The sequence below is a fragment of the Ranitomeya variabilis genome, chromosome 7 (assembly GCF_051348905.1).
Source record: "Ranitomeya variabilis isolate aRanVar5 chromosome 7, aRanVar5.hap1, whole genome shotgun sequence".
In the NCBI taxonomy this organism is placed as follows: Eukaryota; Metazoa; Chordata; class Amphibia; order Anura; family Dendrobatidae; genus Ranitomeya; species Ranitomeya variabilis.
In genome coordinates, this window is record NC_135238.1 from 249,611,533 (window position 1) to 249,632,253 (window position 20,721).

Genomic DNA, 20,721 nt, shown 5'->3' on the forward strand with positions numbered 1-20,721 from the left:
CAACCTGAAAGGGAAGTGAGACATCGGGCTGGCACAAAACAGGCGCCGAAGTAAACCGGCGTTTCAACTCCTGGAAAGCCTCCACGGCAGCAGGAGCCCAGTTGGCTACATCGGAGCCCTTCTTGGCCATATCCGTCAAAGGTTTCACAATGCTAGAAAAATTAGCGATAAAACGACGGTAGAAGTTAGCGAAACCCAAGAATTTCTGAAGACTCTTAACTGACGAGGGCTGAGTCCAATCAAGAATAGCTCGAACCTTGACTGGGTCCATCTCCACAGCAGAAGGGGAAAAAATGAACCCCAAAAAGGGAACCTTCTGTACACCAAAGAGACACTTTGAGCCCTTGACAAACAAAGAATTTTCACGCAAAATTTTAAAGACCAACCTGACCTGCTCCACATGTGAATCCCAATTATCAGAAAAAACCAAAATATCATCCAGATAAACAATCAAAAATTTATCCAGATACTTCCGGAAGATGTCATGCATAAAGGACTGAAAAACTGAAGGCGCATTGGAGAGCCCAAAAGGCATCACCAAGTACTCAAAATGACCTTCGGGCGTATTGAATGCGGTTTTCCATTCATCACCTTGCTTAATGCGCACAAGGTTGTACGCACCACGAAGGTCTATCTTGGTGAACCACTTGGCACCCCTAATCCGGGCAAACAAGTCAGATAACAGCGGTAAAGGATACTGAAATTTGACAGTGATCTTATTTAAAAGCCGATAATCAATACAAGGCCTCAAAGATCCGTCCTTTTTTGCCACAAAAAAGAATCCCGCACCAAGAGGGGAAGAAGACGGACGAATATGTCCTTTCTCCAGAGACTCCTTGATATATGAACGCATAGCGGTATGTTCAGGTACCGACAGATTAAACAGTCTTCCCTTAGGAAATTTACTGCCAGGGATCAAATCTATAGCACAGTCACAGTCCCTATGAGGAGGCAGTGCACTGGACTCAGACTCACTGAAGACATCCTGATAATCCGACAAATACTCCGGAACTTCCGAAGGCGTAGAAGAAGCAATAGACACAGGCAGGGAATCCCCATGAATACCACGACAGCCCCAACTTGAGACTGACATAGCCTTCCAGTCCAGGACTGGATTATGGGTCTGTAACCATGGCAGCCCTAAAACAACCAAATCATGCATTTTATGTAAAACCAGGAAACGTATCACCTCGCGGTGTTCAGTAGTCATGCACATGGTAACTTGTGTCCAATACTGCGGTTTATTTGCTGCCAATGGCGTAGCATCAATACCCCTAAGAGGAATAGGATTTTCCAATGGTTCAAGAGTAAAACCACAGCGCTTAGCAAATGAGAGATCCATGAGACTCAGGGCAGCACCTGAATCTACAAACGCCATGACAGGATAAGACGACAGTGAGCAAATCAAAGTTACAGACAGAATAAATTTAGGTTGCAAATTACCAACGGTGACAGGACTAACAACCTTAGCTATACGTTTAGAGCATGCTGAGATAACATGTGTAGAATCACCACAGTAGTAGCACAAGCCATTCCGGCGTCTATGAATTTTCCGCTCATTTCTAGTCAGGATTCTATCACATTGCATTAAATCAGGTGTCTGTTCAGACAACACCATGAGGGAATTTGCGGTTTTTCTATCACATTGCACCGAATTAGGTGTCTGTTCAGACAACACCATGAGGGAATTTGCGGTTTTGCGCTCCCGCAACCGCCGGTCAATTTGAATAGCCAGTGCCATAGTATCATTCAGACCTGTGGGAATGGGAAAACCCACCATAACATTCTTAATGGCTTCAGAAAGGCCATTTCTAAAATTAGCGGCCAGTGCACACTCGTTCCAATGTGTCAGCACGGACCATTTCCGAAATTTTTGGCAATACACTTCAGCCTCGTCCTGCCCCTGAGACATAGCCAGCAAGGCCTTTTCTGCCTGAATCTCAAGATTGGGTTCCTCATAAAGTAAACCGAGCGCCAGAAAAAACGCATCAAGATCAGCCAATGCCGGATCTCCTGGCGCCAGCGAAAAAGCCCAATCCTGAGGGTCGCCCCGTAAGAACGAAATAACAATTTTTACTTGCTGAGCAAAGTCTCCAGATGAACAGGGTCTCAGGGACAAAAACAATTTACAATTATTCACGAAATTCCTAAACTTAAACCTGTCTCCGGAAAACAGTTCAGGAATCGGTATTTTAGGTTCTGACCTAGGATTTCTGATAACATAGTCTTGTATGCCCTGCACACGAGTAGCCAGCTGGTCCACACTTGTAATCAAGGTCTGGACATTCATGTCTGCAGCAAGCATAGCCACTCTGAGGTAAAGGGGAAGGAGAAAGAAAAAAAAAAAAACTCAGAATCTTCTTTCTTATAATCCCTCTTCTGCAATGCATTAAACATTTAATACTGGCCTGGCAAACTGTTATGACCCCAATGGCGAGGGTCTCAGAGGAACGTGGAAGTCTGCAGAATACAAAAATCCAGCTCATAGGGCAGTGGTAACTGGGTTGACCATATATCTACTCCTAACGCCAACACTAGAAGTAGCCGGGGATCATTCCTACGTTGATTCTAGATGACACGCGCCAGCCGGAGAATCTAGCTACCCCTAGTAGAGGAAAACAAAGACCTTTCTTGCCTCCAGAGAAGGGAACCCCAAAGCTGGATAGAAGCCCCCCACAAATAATAACGGTGAGGTAAGAGGAAATGACAAACACAGAAATGAACCAGGTTTAGCACAGAGAGGCCCGCTTACTGATAGCAGAATAAAGAAAGGTAACTTATATGGTCAACAAAAACCCTATCAAAATCCACACTGGAAATTCAAGAACCCCCGAACCGTCTAACGGTCCGGGGGGAGAACACCAGCCCCCTAGAGCTTCCAGCAAAGGTCAGGATATAGATTAGGAACAAGCTGGACAAAAATACAAAACCAAAACAAATAGCAAAAAGCAAAAGGCAGACTTAGCTGATATAACTGGAACCAGGATCAGTAGACAAGAGCACAGCAGACTAGCTCTGATAACTACGTTGCCAGGCATTGAACTGAAGGTCCAGGGAGCTTATATAGCAACACCCCTAACTAACGACCCAGGTGCGGATAAAAGGAAAGACAGAAAAACCAGAGTCAAAAAACTAGTAACCACTAGAGGGAGCAAAAAGCAAATTCACAACACAGCAGGGTGTAACTAGCCCTAGAGGCACAGCATAGCTATAATCAGCAGGGTGTAACTAACCCTAGAGTCACGGCATAGCCATAATCAGCAGGGTGTAACTAACCCTAGAGGCACGGCATAGCCATAATCAGCAGGGTGTAACTAACCCTAGAGACACAGCATAGCCATAATCAGCAGGGTGTAACTAACCCTAGAGGCACGGCATAGCCATAATCAGCAGGGTGTAACTAACCCTAGAGACACAGCATAGCCATAATCAGCAGGGTGTAACTAACCCCAGAGGCACAGCATAGCCATAATCAGCAGGGTGTAAATAACCCTAGAGGCACGGCATAGCCATAATCAGCAGGTGTAACTAACCCTAGAGTCACGGCATAGCCATAATCAGCAGGGTGTAACTAACCCTAGAGGCACAGCATAGCCATAATCAGCAGGGTGTAACTAACCCTAGAGTCACGGCATAGCCATAATCAGCAGGTGTAACTAACCCTAGAGTCACGGCATAGCCATAATCAGCAGGGTGTTACTAACCCTAGAGGCACAGCATAGCCATAATCAGCAGGGTGTAATTAACCCTAGAGGCACAGCATTGTCATAATCAGCAGGGTGTAAATAACCCTTTTTTTGCTCCAATTATAGTAGTATTTATAGCGCCGGCAGTATTTATTGTAACGGTAGTATTTGCTGGATATTATAGTACTATTTATAGTAGTGGTAGTATTTTCTGTAATAACAGTACTATTTGTAGTGGCGGTAGTATTTGATTGCTATTACAGTACTATTTATAGTAGCGGTAGTATTTTCTGTAATTATAGTACTATTTGTATTGGCGGTAGTATTTGATTGCTATTACAGTACTATTTATAGTAGCGGTAGTATTTTCTGTAATTACGGTACTATTTGTAGTGGCGGTAGTATTTGCTGGATATTACAGTAGTATTTATGGTATTGGTAGTATTTATAGTAGTGGTAGTATTTTCTGGAATTACAGTACTATTTGTTGTGGCGGTAGTATTTTCTGGAATTACAGTACTATTTGTTGTGGCGGTAGTATTTTCTGGAATTACAGTACTATTTGTTGTGGCGGTAGTATTTTCTGGAATTACAGTACTATTTGTAGTTACATAGTTACATAGTTATTAAGGTTGAAGGAAGACTTTAAGTCCATCTAGTTCACCCCATAGCCTAACCTAACAAGCCCTAACATGTTGATCCAGGGGAAGGCAAAAAAAACCCATGTGGCAAAGAGTAACTCCACCATGGGGAAAAAAATTCCTTCCCGACTCCACATACGGCAATCAGACTAGTTCCCTGGATCAACGCCTTATCAAGGAATCTAGTGTATATACCCTGTAACATTATACCTTTCCAGAAAGGTATCCAGTCCCCTCTTAAATTTAATTAATGAATCACTCATTACAACATCATACGGCAGAGAGTTCCATAGTCTCACTGCTCTTACAGTAAAGAATCCGCGTCTGTTATTATGATTAAACCTTCTTTCCTCCAGACGTAGAGGATGCCCCCTTGTCCCTGTCTCAGGTCTATGATTAAAAAGATCACCAGAAAGGTCTTTGTACTGTCCCCTCATATATTTATACATTAAAATAAGATCACCCCTTAGTCTTCGTTTTTCCAAACTAAATAGCCCCAAGTGTAATAACCTATCTTGGTATTGCAGACCCCCCAGTCCTCTAATAACCTTGGTCGCTCTTCTCTGCACCCGCTCCAGTTCAGCTATGTCTTTCTTATACCCCGGAGACCAGAACTGTGCACAGTATTCTAAGTGTGGTCGCACTAGTGACTTGTATAGAGGTAAAATTATGTTCTCCTCATGAGCATCTATGCCTCTTTTACTGCATCCCATTATTTTATTTGCCTTTGTAGCAGCTGCCTGACACTGGCCACTGAATACGAGTTTGTCATCCACCCATACACCCAGGTCTTTTTCATTGACGGTTTTGCCCAGAGTTTTAGAATTAAGCACATAGTTATACATCTTATTACTTCTACCCAAGTGCATGACCTTACATTTATCCCCATTAAAGCTCATTTGCCATTTATCAGCCCAAGCTTCTAGTTTACATAAATCATCCTGTAATATAAAATTGTCCTCCTCTGTATTGATTACCCTGCAGAGTTTAGTGTCATCTGCAAATATTGAAATTCTACTCTGAATGCCCCCTACAAGGTCATTAATAAATATGTTAAAAAGAAGAGGGCCCAATACTGACCCCTGTGGTACCCCACTACTAACCGTGACCCAGTCCGAGTGTGCTCCATTAATAACCACCCTTTGTTTCCTATCCCTGAGCCAGCTCTCAACCCACTTACACATATTTTCCCCTATCCCCATTACTCTCATTTTATGTAACAGCCTTTTGTGTGGCACCGTATCAAAAGCTTTGGAAAAGTCCATATATACTACGTCCACTGGGTTCCCTTGGTCCAGTCCTGAACTTACCTCTTCATAGAAGCTGATCAAATTAGGGTGTAGTGGCGGTAGTATTTGCTGGATATTACAGTAGTATTTATGGTATTGGTATTGGTAGTATTTATAGTAGCGGTAGTATTTTCTGGAATTACAGTACTATTTATAGTAGCGGTAGTATTTTCTGGAATTACAGTACTATTTGTTGTGGCGGTAGTATTTTCTGGAATTACAGTACTATTTGTTGTGGCAGTAGTATTTTCTGGAATTACAGTACTATTTGTTGTGGCGGTAGTATTTTCTGGAATTACAGTACTATTTATAGTAGCGGTAGTATTTTCTGGAATTACAGTACTATTTGTAGTGGTGGTAGTATTTGCTGGATATTACAGTAGTATTTATGGTATTGGTAGTATTTATAGTAGCGGTAGTATTTTCTGGAATTACAGTACTATTTGTTGTGGCGGTAGTATTTTCTGGAATTACAGTACTATTTGTTGTGGCGGTAGTATTTTCTGGATATTACAGTACTATTTGTAGTGGCGGTAGTATTTGCTGGATATTACAGTAGTATTTATGGTATTGGTAGTATTTATAGTAGCGGTAGTATTTTCTGGAATTACAGTACTATTTATAGTAGCGGTAGTATTTTCTGGAATTACAGTACTATTTGTTGTGGCGGTAGTATTTTCTGGATATTACAGTACTATTTGTAGTGGCGGTAGTATTTGCTGGATATTACAGTAGTATTTATGGTATTGGTAGTAGTTATAGTAGCGGTAGTATTTTCTGGAATTACAGTACTATTTGTTGTGGCGGTAGTATTTTCTGGAATTACAGTACTATTTGTTGTGGCGGTAGTATTTTCTGGAATTACAGTACTATTTGTAGTGGCGGTAGTATTTGCTGGATATTACAGTAGTATTTATGGTATTGGTAGTATTTATAGTAGCGGTAGTATTTTCTGTAATTGCAGTACTATTTGTAGTGGCAGTAGTATTTGCTGGATATCACAATGCTCTTTATAGTAGTGAAAATAACCCTAGAGGCCCTTAGAGAAAGCCGGTGTGCCCGGTGAAACGCGCGTCAGGGACGATATGCCTAGCTGACATGACCTTTGATATAGATAGGCACAATTCATTCCTACCCTATCCTGTACGATCTCATGAGGAGACACGGGCATTGACCTTAGACAGTGCAGCCTGCAGCGAGGAATTAGTAATAGTGATGAGCGAGTATACTTGTTACTCGAGTTTTCCCAGCATGCTCGGGTGTTCTCCGAGTAACTTGGCCATGCTCGTAGATTATGTTCCCCGAAGCTGCATGATTTGTGGCTGCTAGTCAGCCTGAATACATGGGGGATTCCCTAACAAAGAGGCAACCCCTGCTTGTGTTCAGGTTGTCTAACAGCCGCTCATCACGCCGCTGCGGGGACACAAACATAATCTACGAGCATGCTGGGAAAACTCGAGTAACGAGCACACTCACTCATCACTAGTTAGTAGCGCTATCACTCACTGCGGGGAGACACGTGCCTGATCAGTGCTCGCCCCCACCGGATCCTTCTGCAGAGCACTGGGCCGACCTGGGTCTGGACAGGAGATTGCTGGCACTTGTGGTACGTATTAACCGCGTCACTGCTGGGTCTGAGAAGGCACCAGCCTGTATGTAATAACGATCCGGCGGACGCTTTCTGGGTCTTCTATTACAGGGAGTTATGGGCAGCGCGGCAGGGTGACATTGGCATCGCGCCACAGTGTATTCATTCCAACAACTAATGACGCGTCTCACTAGGATCGGACGTTTATTCTGAGGTCTGATCGCTCGGGTCTTGGGCGTTACACAATCACTGTAATCTTCTATACACTTTGATGGATGGATTTGTATTTTAATGACACACTATATTTTAATTTATGATTTACAATAAAGTTTAATGTTATCCACACTCCCACTCCTTCCCTTTTCCCCCTACCTTATCTTTATAGTAGCGGTGGTACTTGCTGGATGTTACTGTATTATTTATATTAGCTGTAGTATTTGTGGAACATTACAGTAGTATTTATAGTAGCTGTAGTATTTGCTGGATATTGCAGTAGTGTTTATAGTAGCTGTAGTATTTGCTGGATATTGCAGTAGTGTTTATAGTAGCTGTAGTATTTGCTGGATCTTACAATAGTATTTATGGTGGCGGTAGTATTTATAGTGACTGTAGTATTTCCTGGATATTACAGTAGTATTTATAGTGGCGGTAGTATTTATAGCGACTGTAGTATTTCCTGGATATTACTGTAGTATTTATAGTGACTGTAGTATTTCCTGGATATTACTGTAGTATTTATAGTAGCTGTAGTATTTGCTGCATATTACAGTAGTATTTATAGTGGCGGTAGTATTTATAGCGACTGTAGTATTTCCTGGATATTACTGTAGTATTTATAGTGACTGTAGTATTTCCTGGATATTACTGTAGTATTTATAGTAGCTGTAGTATTTGCTGCATATTACAGTAGTATTTATAGTGGCGGTAGTATTTATAGCGACTGTAGTATTTCCTGGATATTACTGTAGTATTTATAGCGACTGTAGTATTTCCTGGATATTACTGTAGTATTTATAGTAGCGGTAGTATTTGCTGCATATTACAGTAGTATTTATAGTGGCGGTAGTATTTGCTGGATCTTACAATAGTATTTATGGTGGCGGTAGTATTTATAGTGACTGTAGTATTTCCTGGATATTACAGTAGTATTTATAGTGGCGGTAGTATTTATAGCGACTGTAGTATTTCCTGGATATTACTGTAGTATTTATAGTGACTGTAGTATTTCCTGGATATTACTGTAGTATTTATAGTAGCTGTAGTATTTGCTGCATATTACAGTAGTATTTATAGTGGCGGTAGTATTTATAGCGACTGTAATATTTCCTGGATATTACTGTAGTATTTATAGTGACTGTAGTATTTTCTGGATATTGCAGTAGTATTTATAGTAGCTGTAGTATTTGCTGGATATTGCAGTAGTATTTATAGTAGCTGTAGTATTTGCTGGATCTTACAATAGTATTTATGGTGGCGGTAGTATTTATAGTGACTGTAGTATTTCCTGGATATTACTGTAGTATTTATAGTAGCGGTAGTATTTGCTGCATATTACAGTAGTATTTATAGTGGCGGTAGTATTTATAGTTACTGTAGTATTTCCTGGATATTACTGTAGTATTTATAGTAGCGGTAGTATTTCCTGGATATTACAGTAGTATTTATAGTAGCGGTAGTATTTGCTGCATATTACAGTAGTATTTATAGTGGCGGTAGTATTTATAGCGACTGTAGTATTTCCTGGATATTACTGTAGTATTTATAGCGACTGTAGTATTTTCTGGATATTGCAGTAGTATTTATAGTAGCTGTAGTATTTGCTGGATATTACAGTAGTATTTATAGTAGCGGTAGTATTTGCTGGATCTTACAATAGTATTTATGGTGGCGGTAGTATTTATAGTGACTGTAGTATTTCCTGGATATTACTGTAGTATTTATAGTAGCGGTAGTATTTGCTGGATATTACAGTAGTATTTATAGTGGCGGTAGTATTTATAGTTACTGTAGTATTTCCTGGATATTACTGTAGTATTTATAGTAGCGGTAGTATTTCCTGGATATTACAGTAGTATTTATAGTGGCGGTAGTATTTATAGTTACTGTAGTATTTCCTGGATATTACTGTAGTATTTATAGTGACTGTAGTATTTCCTGGATATTACTGTAGTATTTATAGTAGCGGTAGTATTTGCTGGATATTACAGTCGTATGTATAGTAACGGTAGTATTTGCTGGATATTACAGTAGTATTTATAGTGGCGGTAGTATTTATAGTGACTGTAGTATTTCCTGGATATTACTGTAGTATTTATAGTAGCGGTAGTATTTGCTGGATATTACAGTAGTATTTATAGTGGCGGTAGTATTTATAGTGACTATAGTATTTCCTGGATATTACTGTAGTATTTATAGTGACTGTAGTATTTCCTGGATATTACTGTAGTATTTATAGTAGCGGGAGTATTTGCTGGATATTACAGTCGTATGTATAGTAGCGGTAGTATTTGCTGGATATTACAGTAGTATTTATAGTGGCGGTAGTATTTATAGCAACTGTAGTATTTCCTGGATATTAATGTGGTATTTATAGTGACTGTAGTATTTCCTGGATATTACTGTAGTATTTATAGTAGCGGTAGTATTTGCTGCATATTACAGTAGTATTTATAGTGGCGGTAGTATTTATAGCGACTGTAGTATTTCCTGGATATTACTGTAGTATTTATAGTGACTGTAGTATTTCCTGGATATTACTGTAGTATTTATAGTAGCGGTAGTATTTGCTGGATATTACAGTCGTATGTATAGTAACGGTAGTATTTGCTGGATATTACAGTAGTATTTATAGTGGCGGTAGTATTTATAGTGACTGTAGTATTTCCTGGATATTACTGTAGTATTTATAGTAGCGGTAGTATTTGCTGGATATTACAGTAGTATTTATAGTGGCGGTAGTATTTATAGTGACTATAGTATTTCCTGGATATTACTGTAGTATTTATAGTGACTGTAGTATTTCCTGGATATTACTGTAGTATTTATAGTAGCGGGAGTATTTGCTGGATATTACAGTCGTATGTATAGTAGCGGTAGTATTTGCTGGATATTACAGTAGTATTTATAGTGGCGGGGTAGTATTTATAGCAACTGTAGTATTTCCTGGATATTAATGTGGTATTTATAGTGACTGTAGTATTTCCTGGATATTACTGTAGTATTTATAGTAGCGGTAGTATTTGCTGCATATTACAGTAGTATTTATAGTGGCGGTAGTATTTATAGCGACTGTAGTATTTCCTGGATATTACTGTAGTATTTATAGTGACTGTAGTATTTCCTGGATATTACTGTAGTATTTATAGTAGCGGTAGTATTTGCTGGATATTACAGTCGTATGTATAGTAACGGTAGTATTTGCTGGATATTACAGTAGTATTTATAGTGGCGGTAGTATTTATAGTTACTGTAGTATTTCCTGGATATTACTGTAGTACTTATAGTAGCGGTAGTATTTGCTGGATATTACAGTAGTATTTATAGTGGCGGTAGTATTTATAGTTACTGTAGTATTTCCTGGATATTACTGTAGTATTTATAGTGACTGTAGTATTTCCTGGATATTAAGGTAGTATTTATAGTAGCGGTAGTATTTGCTGGATATTACCGTCGTATGTATAGTAACGGTAGTATTTGCTGGATATTACAGTAGTATTTATAGTGGCGGTAGTATTTCCTGGATATTACTGTAGTATTTATAGTAGCGGGAGTATTTCCTGGATATTACTGTAGTATTTATAGTAGCGGGAGTATTTCCTGGATATTACTGTAGTATTTATAGTAGCGGTAGCATTTATAGTGACTATAGTATTTCCTGGATATTACTGTAGTATTTATAGTGACTGTAGTATTTCCTGGATATTACTGTAGTATTTATAGTGACTGTAGTATTTCCTGGATATTACTGTAGTATTTATAGTGACTGTAGTATTTCCTGGATATTACTGTAGTATTTATAGTCGCGGGAGTATTTGCTGGATATTACAGTCGTATGTATAGTAACGGTAGTATTTGCTGGATATTACAGTAGTATTTATAGTGGCGGTAGTATTTATAGTGACTATAGTATTTCCTGGATATTACTGTAGTATTTATAGTAGCGGTAGTATTTGCTGGATATTACAGTAGTAGTTACCTGATATTACCATAGTATTTAGTGTTTACTGAGCTTAATATGAGACAGGTGTAGATTTTATTTGGTTTCTTTCCATTTGTCTCTTGTTCGTTTCTTCTTATTTCCAGGTCTTTGTTTCTCGGGATACTTGCGCCTTTTCATCCGACATCTCTGTGTGTTGCTTTCTCAGGGATGAGTCTCCAGGCAATCAGCTGGTCACGGACAAGTTCCATATTGGTTGGGATTCGGTTCTCATAAACACAGAAAACATCATTGTGGCGAGGTTTGATGGTCGTGGCAGCGGGTTTCAGGGACTGAAAATCCTGCAGCAGGTTCACCGAGGACTCGGATTTGTGGAAGTAAAGGACCAAATAGCTGCTGTAGAGTGAGAATGAGCCCCTCTTATTTGCTGTATTTTCGGTGTACACACATGGTGACGGAATCCAGCTCTGTACAGCTAGATAATAATGCTTCATGACAAATGTATGGTGTCTCAAGAAACCAGGATGTGTCCACTGAGAGTTGTAGTTCTTTGACATTAAAAATGAGTGATTAAAGCATTGAAACCCATCAATCGTCACCAGTATCCTGTATACAGACTGTGCCACATCCCGGTCCATTAATATATATCAAATATTATCATTTCTTCCTGCAGCCATCTCCATGGCATTTCCCCTACACTCCGTGTTTCCAAGGTCACGGCCACCCTGTTCCCGTAGGTCAGGATCACACGGTAATGGCTCCTCCCTGTTCCCGTAGGTCAGGGTAACACTGTAATGGCTCCTCCCTGTTCCCGTAGGTCAGGATCACACGGTAATGGCTCCTCCCTGTTCCCATACCTCATGGTCACAATGTAATTGCTCCTCCATCTTCCCATACCTCATGGTCACAATGTAATGGCTCCTCCATCTTCCCATACCTCATGGTCACAATGTAATGGCTCCTCCATCTTCCCATACCTCAGGGTCACAATGTAATGGCTCCTTCATCTTCCCATACCTCATGGTCACAATGTAATGGCTCCTCCATCTTCCCATACCTCAGGGTCACAATGTAATGGCTCCTCCATCTTCCCATACCTCATGGTCACAATGTAATGGTGCCTCCCTCTTCCCGTAGGTTGGGGTCACACTGTTATGAGTCCTCCATCTTCCCATAGTTTAGTAACACACTGTAGTGGGTCTTCCCTCTTCCCGTAGGTGGGGATTATTATTATTATTTAATTATATAGCACCATTAATTCCATGGTGCTGTACATGAGAAAGGGGTTACATACAAAGTTATAGATAATGTTTACAGTAAGCAAATTTACACTGACAGACTGGTACAGAGTGGAGAGGACCCTGTCCTTGCGGACTTACATTCTACGGGATATTGGGGAAGAGATAGAAGGTCGGGGATGCAGCAGCTCTGATGGTGGTGAGGCGGCAGCTCGGGTGGTAGTGAAGCGGCAGGATGGTCATTGCAGGCTGTAGGCTTTCCTGAAGAGATGGGTTTTCAGGTTCCGTCTGAAGGATCCGAGGGTGGTGGATAATCGGACGTGTTGAGGCATGGAATTCCAGAGGATGGGGGATATTCAGGAGAAATCTTGGAGGCGATTGTGTGAGGAACAAATAAGTGTGGAGGAGAGAAGGAGGTCTTGGGAGGACCAGAGATTACGTGAGGGAAGATATCGGGAGATTAGTTCAGAGATATAGGGAGGGGACAGGTTGTGGATGGCTTTGTAGATCAGTGTTAGTAGCTTGAACTGGATTTGTTGGGGAATTGGGAGCCAGTGGAGGCATTTGCAGAGGGGAGAAACTGGAGTAGCGAGGAGAGAGGTGGATTAGCCGGGCAGCAGAGTTGAGGACAGACTGGAGTGGTGCAAGAGAGTTAGCGGGGAGGCCACAGAGGAGGGTGTTGCAGTAATCAAGGCGGGAGATGATGAGGACATGCACAAGAGTTTTAGTAGATTGAGGGTGACATTGTAATGGATCCTCCCTCTTCCCATAGGTCATGATCACACTGTAATGTGACCTCCATCTTACTGTAGGTTGGGGGGTCACACTGTAATGGCTACTCATTCTTCCCGTAGCTCAGGATCACACTGTAATGTCTCCTCCCTCTTCCTTGGGTCAGAGATACACTAATGGCTCCTCCTTCCCTTAGGCCAGGATCACACTGTGATATGTCCTTCATCTTCCTGTAGGTCGGGGTCACACTGTAGTTGGTCATCCCTCTCCTCCATGTAGGTCAATATCAATTGTTCCTCCCTTTTCCCGTAGGTGAGGGTGACATTGTAATAGCTCCTCCCTCTTCCTTAGGTAGGGGTCACAATGTAATAGCTCCTCCCTCTTCCTTGGGTAGGGGTCACAATGTAATGGCTCCTCCCTCTTCCTTCGGTAGGGGTCACAATGTAATAGCTCCTCCTTCTTCCTTAGGTAGGGGTCACAATGTAATAGCTCCTCCCTCTTCCTTAGGTAGGGGTCACAATGTAATAGCTCCTTCCTCTTCCCGTAGGTAGGGGTCACAATGTAATAGGTCCTCCCTCTTCCTTAGGTAGGGGTCACAATGTAATAGGTCCTCCCTCTTCCTTAGGTAGGGATCACAATGTAATAGCTCCTCCCTCTTCCTTAGGTAGGGGTCACAATGTAATAGCTCCTCCCTCTTCCTTAGGTAGGGGTCACAATGTAATAGCTCCTCCCTCTTCCTTAGGTAGGGGTCACAATGTAATAGCTCCTCCCTCTTCCTTGGGTAGGGGGTCACAATGTAATAGCTCCTCCCTCTTCCTTGGGTAGGGGTCTGTTATGACCCCAATGGCAGAGGGTCTCAGAAATAATTACTAAGTCTGCAAACACAAAAAAACAGCTCATAGGGCAGTGGTAACTGAGCTGACCATATATCTAATCCTAGCACCACAAATAGCAGCAGCCGGGGAACGTGCCTACGTTGGTTCTAGACGTCTCGCGCCAGCCGGAGAACTAACTAACCCTAGAAGGGAAAAGAAAGACCTTTCTTGCCTCCAGAGAAAAGACCCCAAAAGTTGGATACAAGCCCCCAACAAATAATAACGGTGAGGTAAGAGGAAAAGACAAACGTAAGAATGAGCTAGGTATTTAGCAAAGAGAGGCCCACTAGCTAATAGCAGAATATAGAAAGATGACTTATATGGTCAGCAAAAACCCTATCAAAATATCCACGCTGGATATTCAAGAACCCCCGAACCGTCTAACGGCCCGGGGGAAGAACACCAGCCCCCTAGAGCTTCCAGCAAAGTCAGGAATCACATTTAGTACAAGCTGGACAAAAATAGGAGCAAAGCAAATAACCAAAAAACAAAGAAGCAAGACTTAGCTTAATTTTGCACGAACCAGGACCAGCAGACAGGAGCAAACAGAAACGATCTGATTACAACGATGCCAGGCACTGGACTAAGGATCCAGGAAGTTTATATAGCAACACCCCTGGACTAACGACCCAGGTGGGTGCCAAACTGAGGAAAGACAATCCCAGAGTCATATCACTAGTAACCACAAGAGGGAGCCAAAAAGTCTAATTCACAACAGTACCCCCCCCTTAAGGAGGGGTCACCGAACCCTCACCAAGACCACCAGGGCGATCAGGATGAGCAGCGTGAAAGGCACAAACTAAATCGGCCGCATGCACATCAGAAGCAACCACCCAGGAATTATCCTCCTGATCATAGCCCTTCCACTTGACCAGATACTGAAGCCTCCGTCTGGAGAGACGAGAATCCAAGATCTTCTCCACCACGTACTCCAACTCGCCCTCAACCAACACCGGAGCAGGAGGCTCAACAGAAGGAACCACAGGTACAATGTACCGCCGCAACAAAGACCTATGGAACACGTTGTGAATGGCAAACGACACCGGAAGATCCAAGCGAAAGGACACAGGATTAAGGATTTCCAATATCTTGTAAGGACCGATGAAGCGAGGCTTAAATTTAGGAGAGGAGACCTTCATAGGAACAAATCGAGAAGACAGCCATACCAAATCCCCAACACGAAGTCGGAAGTCGGGGACCCACACCGCGGCGGCGGTTGGCAAAACGCTGAGCCTTCTCTTGTGACAACTTTAAGTTGTCCACCACATGATTCCAGATCTGCTGCAACCTATCCACCACAGAATCTACCCCAGGACAGTCAGAAGACTCCACATGTCCCGAGGAAAAACGAGGATGGAAACCAGAGTTGCAGAAAAATGGCGAAACCAAAGTAGCGGAACTAGCCCGATTATTAAGGGGAAACTCAGCCAACGGCAAGAAGGTCACCCAATCATCCTGATCTGCCGAAACAAAACACCTCAAATAAGCCTCCAGAGTCTGATTAGTTTGCTCCGTTTGTCCATTAGTCTGAGGATGAAAGGCAGACGAAAACGACAAATCAATGCCCATCCTAGCACAAAAGGATCGCCAGAACCTGGAAACAAACTGGGATCCTCTGTCAGACACAATATTCTCAGGAATGCCGTGTAAACGAACCACATTCTGAAAGAACACAGGAACCAGATCGGAAGAGGAAGGCAGCTTAGGCAAAGGAACCAAATGGACCATTTTAGAAAAGCGATCACATACCACCCAGATGACAGACATGCCCTGAGACACCGGGAGATCTGAAATGAAATCCATGGAAATGTGTGTCCAAGGCCTCTTCGGGACAGGCAAGGGCAAGAGCAACCCGCTGGCACGAGAACAGCAAGGCTTAGCTCGAGCACAAGTCCCACAGGACTGCACAAATGACCGCACATCACGTGACAAGGAAGGCCACCAAAAGGACCTAGCCACCAGATCTCTGGTGCCAAAAATTCCCGGATGCCCTGCCAACACCGAGGAATGAACCTCGGAAATGACTCTGCTGGTCCACTTATCAGGAACAAACAGTCTGTCAGGTGGACAAGAGTCAGGTCTACCAGCCTGAAATCTCTGCAACACACGTCGCAAATCAGGAGAAATGGCCGGCAAGATAGCTCCCTCTTTAAGAATACCAACTGGTTCTGTGACTCCAGGAGAGTCAGGCACAAAGCTCCTTGAAAGAGCATCAACCTTCACATTTTTTGTACTTGGTAAATACGAGACCACAAAGTCAAAACGGGAGAAAAACAATGACCAGCGGGCCTGTCTAGGATTCAGGCGTTTAGCAGACTCGAGATACATCAAATTTTTGTGATCAGTCAAGACCACCACACGATGCTTAGCACCCTCGAGCCAATGACGCCACTCCTCAAATGCCCACTTCATGGCCAGCAACTCCCGATTGCCAACATCATAATTCCGCTCAGCAGGCGAAAACTTCCTAGAGAAGAAAGCAAATGGTCTCACTACCGAGCAACCAGGGCCTCTCTGCGACAAAACGGCCCCTGCCCCAATCTCAGAAGCATCCACTTCGACCTGAAAGGGAAGTGAGACATCAGGCTGGCACAAAACAGGCGCTGAAGTAAACCGGCGCTTCAACTCTTGGAACGCCTCCACGGCTGCAGGAGCCCAGTTAGCAACATCAGAACCTTTCTTGGTCATATCCGTCAAAGGTTTAACAACGCTAGAAAAATTAGCGATAAAACGACGGTAGAAGTTAGCAAAACCCAAGAACTTCTGAAGACTCTTAACTGACGTGGGTTGAGTCCAATCCAATCATGAATAGCTCGGACCTTGACTGGGTCCATCTCCACAGCAGAAGGGGAAAAAATAAACCCCAAAAAGGGAACCTTCTGTACTCCAAAGAGACACTTTGAGCCCTTAACAAACAAAGCATTCTCACGCAAAACCTGAAACACCATCCTGACCTGCTCCACATGTGAGTCCCAATCTTCAGAGAAAACCAGAATATCATCCAGATAAACAATCATAAATTTATCCAGATACTTCCGGAAAATATCATGCATAAAGGACTGAAACACTGAGGGAGCATTAGAGAGCCCAAAAGGCATCACCAAGTACTCAAAATGACCTTCGGGCGTATTAAATGCTGTCTTCCATTCATCTCCATGCTTAATGCGCACAAGGTTGTACGCACCACGAAGATCTATCTTGGTGAACCACTTGGCACCTTTAATCCGGGCAAACAAGTCCGACAACAGAGGCAAAGGATACTGAAATTTAACAGTGATTTTATTCAGAAGCCGATAGTCAATACAAGGTCTCAAAGATCCGTCCTTCTTGGCCACAAAAAAGAATCCCGCACCAAGAGGGGAAGAGGATGGACGGATATGCCCCTTCTCCAGAGACTCCTTGATATACGAACGCATTGCGGCATGCTCAGGTACAGACAGATTAAATAGTCTTCCCTTAGGAAATTTACTACCTGGAATCAAATCTATGGCGCAGTCACAGTCCCTATGAGGAGGCAGAGCACTGGACCTGGACTCGCTGAATACATCCTGATAATCAGACAAATACTCTGGAACTTCTGAAGGAGTAGAGGAAGCAATAGACACCAGCGGGGAATCAGCATGAATTCCCTGACAGCCCCAACTTGACACAGACATTGCCTTCCAATCCAAGACTGGATTGTGGGTCTGTAACCATGGCAGACCCAAAACGACCAAATCATGCATTTTATGCAGAACAAGAAAACGAATCACCTCCCGATGTTCAGGAGTCATACACATGGTTACCTGCGTCCAAAACTGCGGTTTATTTTCCGCCAATGGCGTAGCATCAATACCTCTAAGAGGAATAGGATTTACCAACGGTTCAAGAACAAAACCACAGCGCTTGGCAAATGACAGATCCATAAGACTCAGGGCAGCACCTGAATCCACAAACGCCATAACAGGGTAAGAAGACAATGAGCAAATTAAAGTCACAGACAAAATAAATTTAGGTTGCAAATTACCAATGGCGACAGGACTAACAACCCTTGTTAGGCGTTTAGAGCATGCTGATATAACATGTGTAGAATCACCACAGTAAAAACACAACCCATTCTGACGTCTATGATTTTTCCGCTCATTTCTAGTCTGAATTCTATCACATTGCATTAAATCAGGTGTTTGTTCAGACAACACCACCAGAGGATTAGCGGTCTTGCGCTCCCGCAAACGCCGGTCAATTTGAATAGCCAGCGCCATGGAATCATTCAGACTTGTAGGAATGGGGAAACCCACCATCACATTCTTAATGGCTTCAGAAAGGCCATTTCTGAAATTTGCGGCCAGAGCACACTCATTCCACTGAGTAAGCACGGACCATTTCCGAAATTTTTGGCAATACACTTCAGCTTCATCCTGGCCCTGAGAAATAGCCAGCAAGGCTTTTTCTGCCTGAACTTCAAGATTGGGTTCCTCGTAAAGCAATCCGAGCGCCAGAAAAAAACGCATCAATATTTGCCAATGCCGGATCTCCTGGCGCTAGCGAGAAGGCCCAATCCTGAGGGTCGCCCCGTAAAAAAGAGATAACAATTTTAACTTGCTGAGCTGAATCTCCAGATGAACGGGGTCTCAGAGATAGAAACAATTTACAATTATTCCTGAAATTCCTAAACTTAAATCGATTTCCAGAAAACAGTTCAGGAATAGGTATTTTAGGTTCAGACATTGGACTACTGGTAACAAAATCTTGTATGCCCTGCACACGAGCAGCAAGCTGATCCACACTTGTAATCAAGGTCTGGACATCCATGTCTGCAGCAAGCACAAGCCACTCAGAGGTAAAGGGGAGGAAGAGAGGGAAAAAAAAAAAACTCAGAATTTCCTTTCTTATTATCCCACTTCTGCAATGCATTAAACATTCAACCTAGGCCTGGCATACTGTTATGACCCCAATGGCAGAGGGTCTCAGAAATAATTACTAAGTCTGCAAACACAAAAAACCAGCTCATAGGGCAGTGGTAACTGGGCTGACCGTATATCTAATCCTAGCACCACAAATAGCAGCAGCCGGGGAACGTGCCTACGTTGGTTCTAGACGTCTCGCGCCAGCCGGAGAACTAACTAACCCTAGAAGGGAAAAGAAAGACCTTTCTTGCCTCCAGAGAAAAGACCCCAAAAGTTGGATACAAGCCCCCAACAAATAATAACGGTGAGGTAAGAGGAAAAGACAAACGTAAGAATGAGCTAGGTATTTAGCAAAGAGAGGCCCACTAGCTAATAGCAGAATATAGTAAGATGACTTATATGGTCAGCAAAAACCCTATCAAAATATCCACGCTGGATATTCAAGAACGCCCGAACCGTCTAACGGCCCGGGGGAAGAACACCAGCCCCCTAGAGCTTCCAGCAAAGTCAGGAATCACATTTAGTACAAGCTGGACAAAAATAGGAGCAAAGCAAATAACCAAAAAACAAAGAAGCAAGACTTAGCTTAATTTTGCACGAACCAGGACCAGCAGACAGGAGCAAACAGAAACGATCTGATTACAACGATGCCAGGCACTGGACTAAGGATCCAGGAAGTTTATATAGCAACACCCCTGGACTAACAACCCAGGTGGGTGCCAAACTGAGGAAAGACAATCCCAGAGTCATATCACTAGTAACCACAAGAGGGAGCCAAAAAGTCTAATTCACAACAGGGGTCACAATGTAATAGGTCCTCCCTCTTCCTTAGGTAGGGGTCACAATGTAATAGCTCCTCCCTCTTCCTTCGGTAGGGGTCACAATGTAATAGCTCCTCCTTCTTCCTTAGGTAGGGGTCACAATGTAATAGCTCCTCCCTCTTCCTTAGGTAGGGGTCACAATGTAATAGCTCCTCCCTCTTCCTTAGGTAGGGGTCACAATGTAATAGCTCCTCCCTCTTCCTTGGGTAGGGGTCACAATGTAATAGCTCCTTCCTCTTCACATAGGTAGGGGTCACAATGTAATAGGTCCTCCCTCTTCCTTAGGTAGGGGTCACAATGTAATAGCTCCTCCCTCTTCCTTAGGTAGGGGTCACAATGTAATAGCTCCTCCCTCTTCCTTAGGTAGGGGTCACAATGTAGTAGCTCCTCCCTCTTCCTTGGGTAGGAGTCACAATGTAATGGCTCCTCCCTCTTCCTTAGGTAGGGGTCACAATGTAATAGCTCCTCCCTCTTCCTTAGGTAGGGGTCACAATGTAATAGCTCCTCCCTCTTCCTTGGGTAGGGGTCACAATGTAATGGCTCCTCCCTCTTCCTTAGGTAGGGGTCACAATGTAATAGCTCCTCCCTCTTCCTTAGGTAGGGGTCACAATGTAATAGCTCCTCCCTCTTCCTTGGGTAGTTTCACAATGTAATAGCTCCTCCCTCTTCCTTAGGTAGGGGTCACAATGTAATAGCTCCTCTCTCTTCCTTGGGTAGGGGTCACAATGTAATAGCTCCTCCCTCTTCCTTAGGTAGGGGTCACAATGTAATAGCTCCTCCCTCTTCCTTGGGTAGGGGTCACAATGTAA

At 42.9% G+C, this 20,721-nt stretch overlaps 1 protein-coding gene across 8 annotated transcripts in view; it reads left to right on the forward strand.

The window, feature by feature from the left end:
- The window catches only part of DPP10 (dipeptidyl peptidase like 10), a 652,879-nt gene that overhangs the window by 528,298 nt on the left and 103,860 nt on the right, over positions 1-20,721 (forward strand). For 6 of the 8 annotated variants that reach the window (XM_077273449.1, XM_077273443.1, XM_077273442.1 and 3 more), the window contains one exon: positions 11,569-11,763. The exons of 1 other annotated variant lie outside the window; for it this stretch is intronic. In XM_077273449.1, the coding sequence (XP_077129564.1) occupies positions 11,569-11,763 (195 nt within the window). The remainder of the gene's footprint in view (positions 1-11,568; positions 11,764-20,721) is intronic. One more of the 8 variants, XR_013217894.1, reaches the window with a different exon arrangement.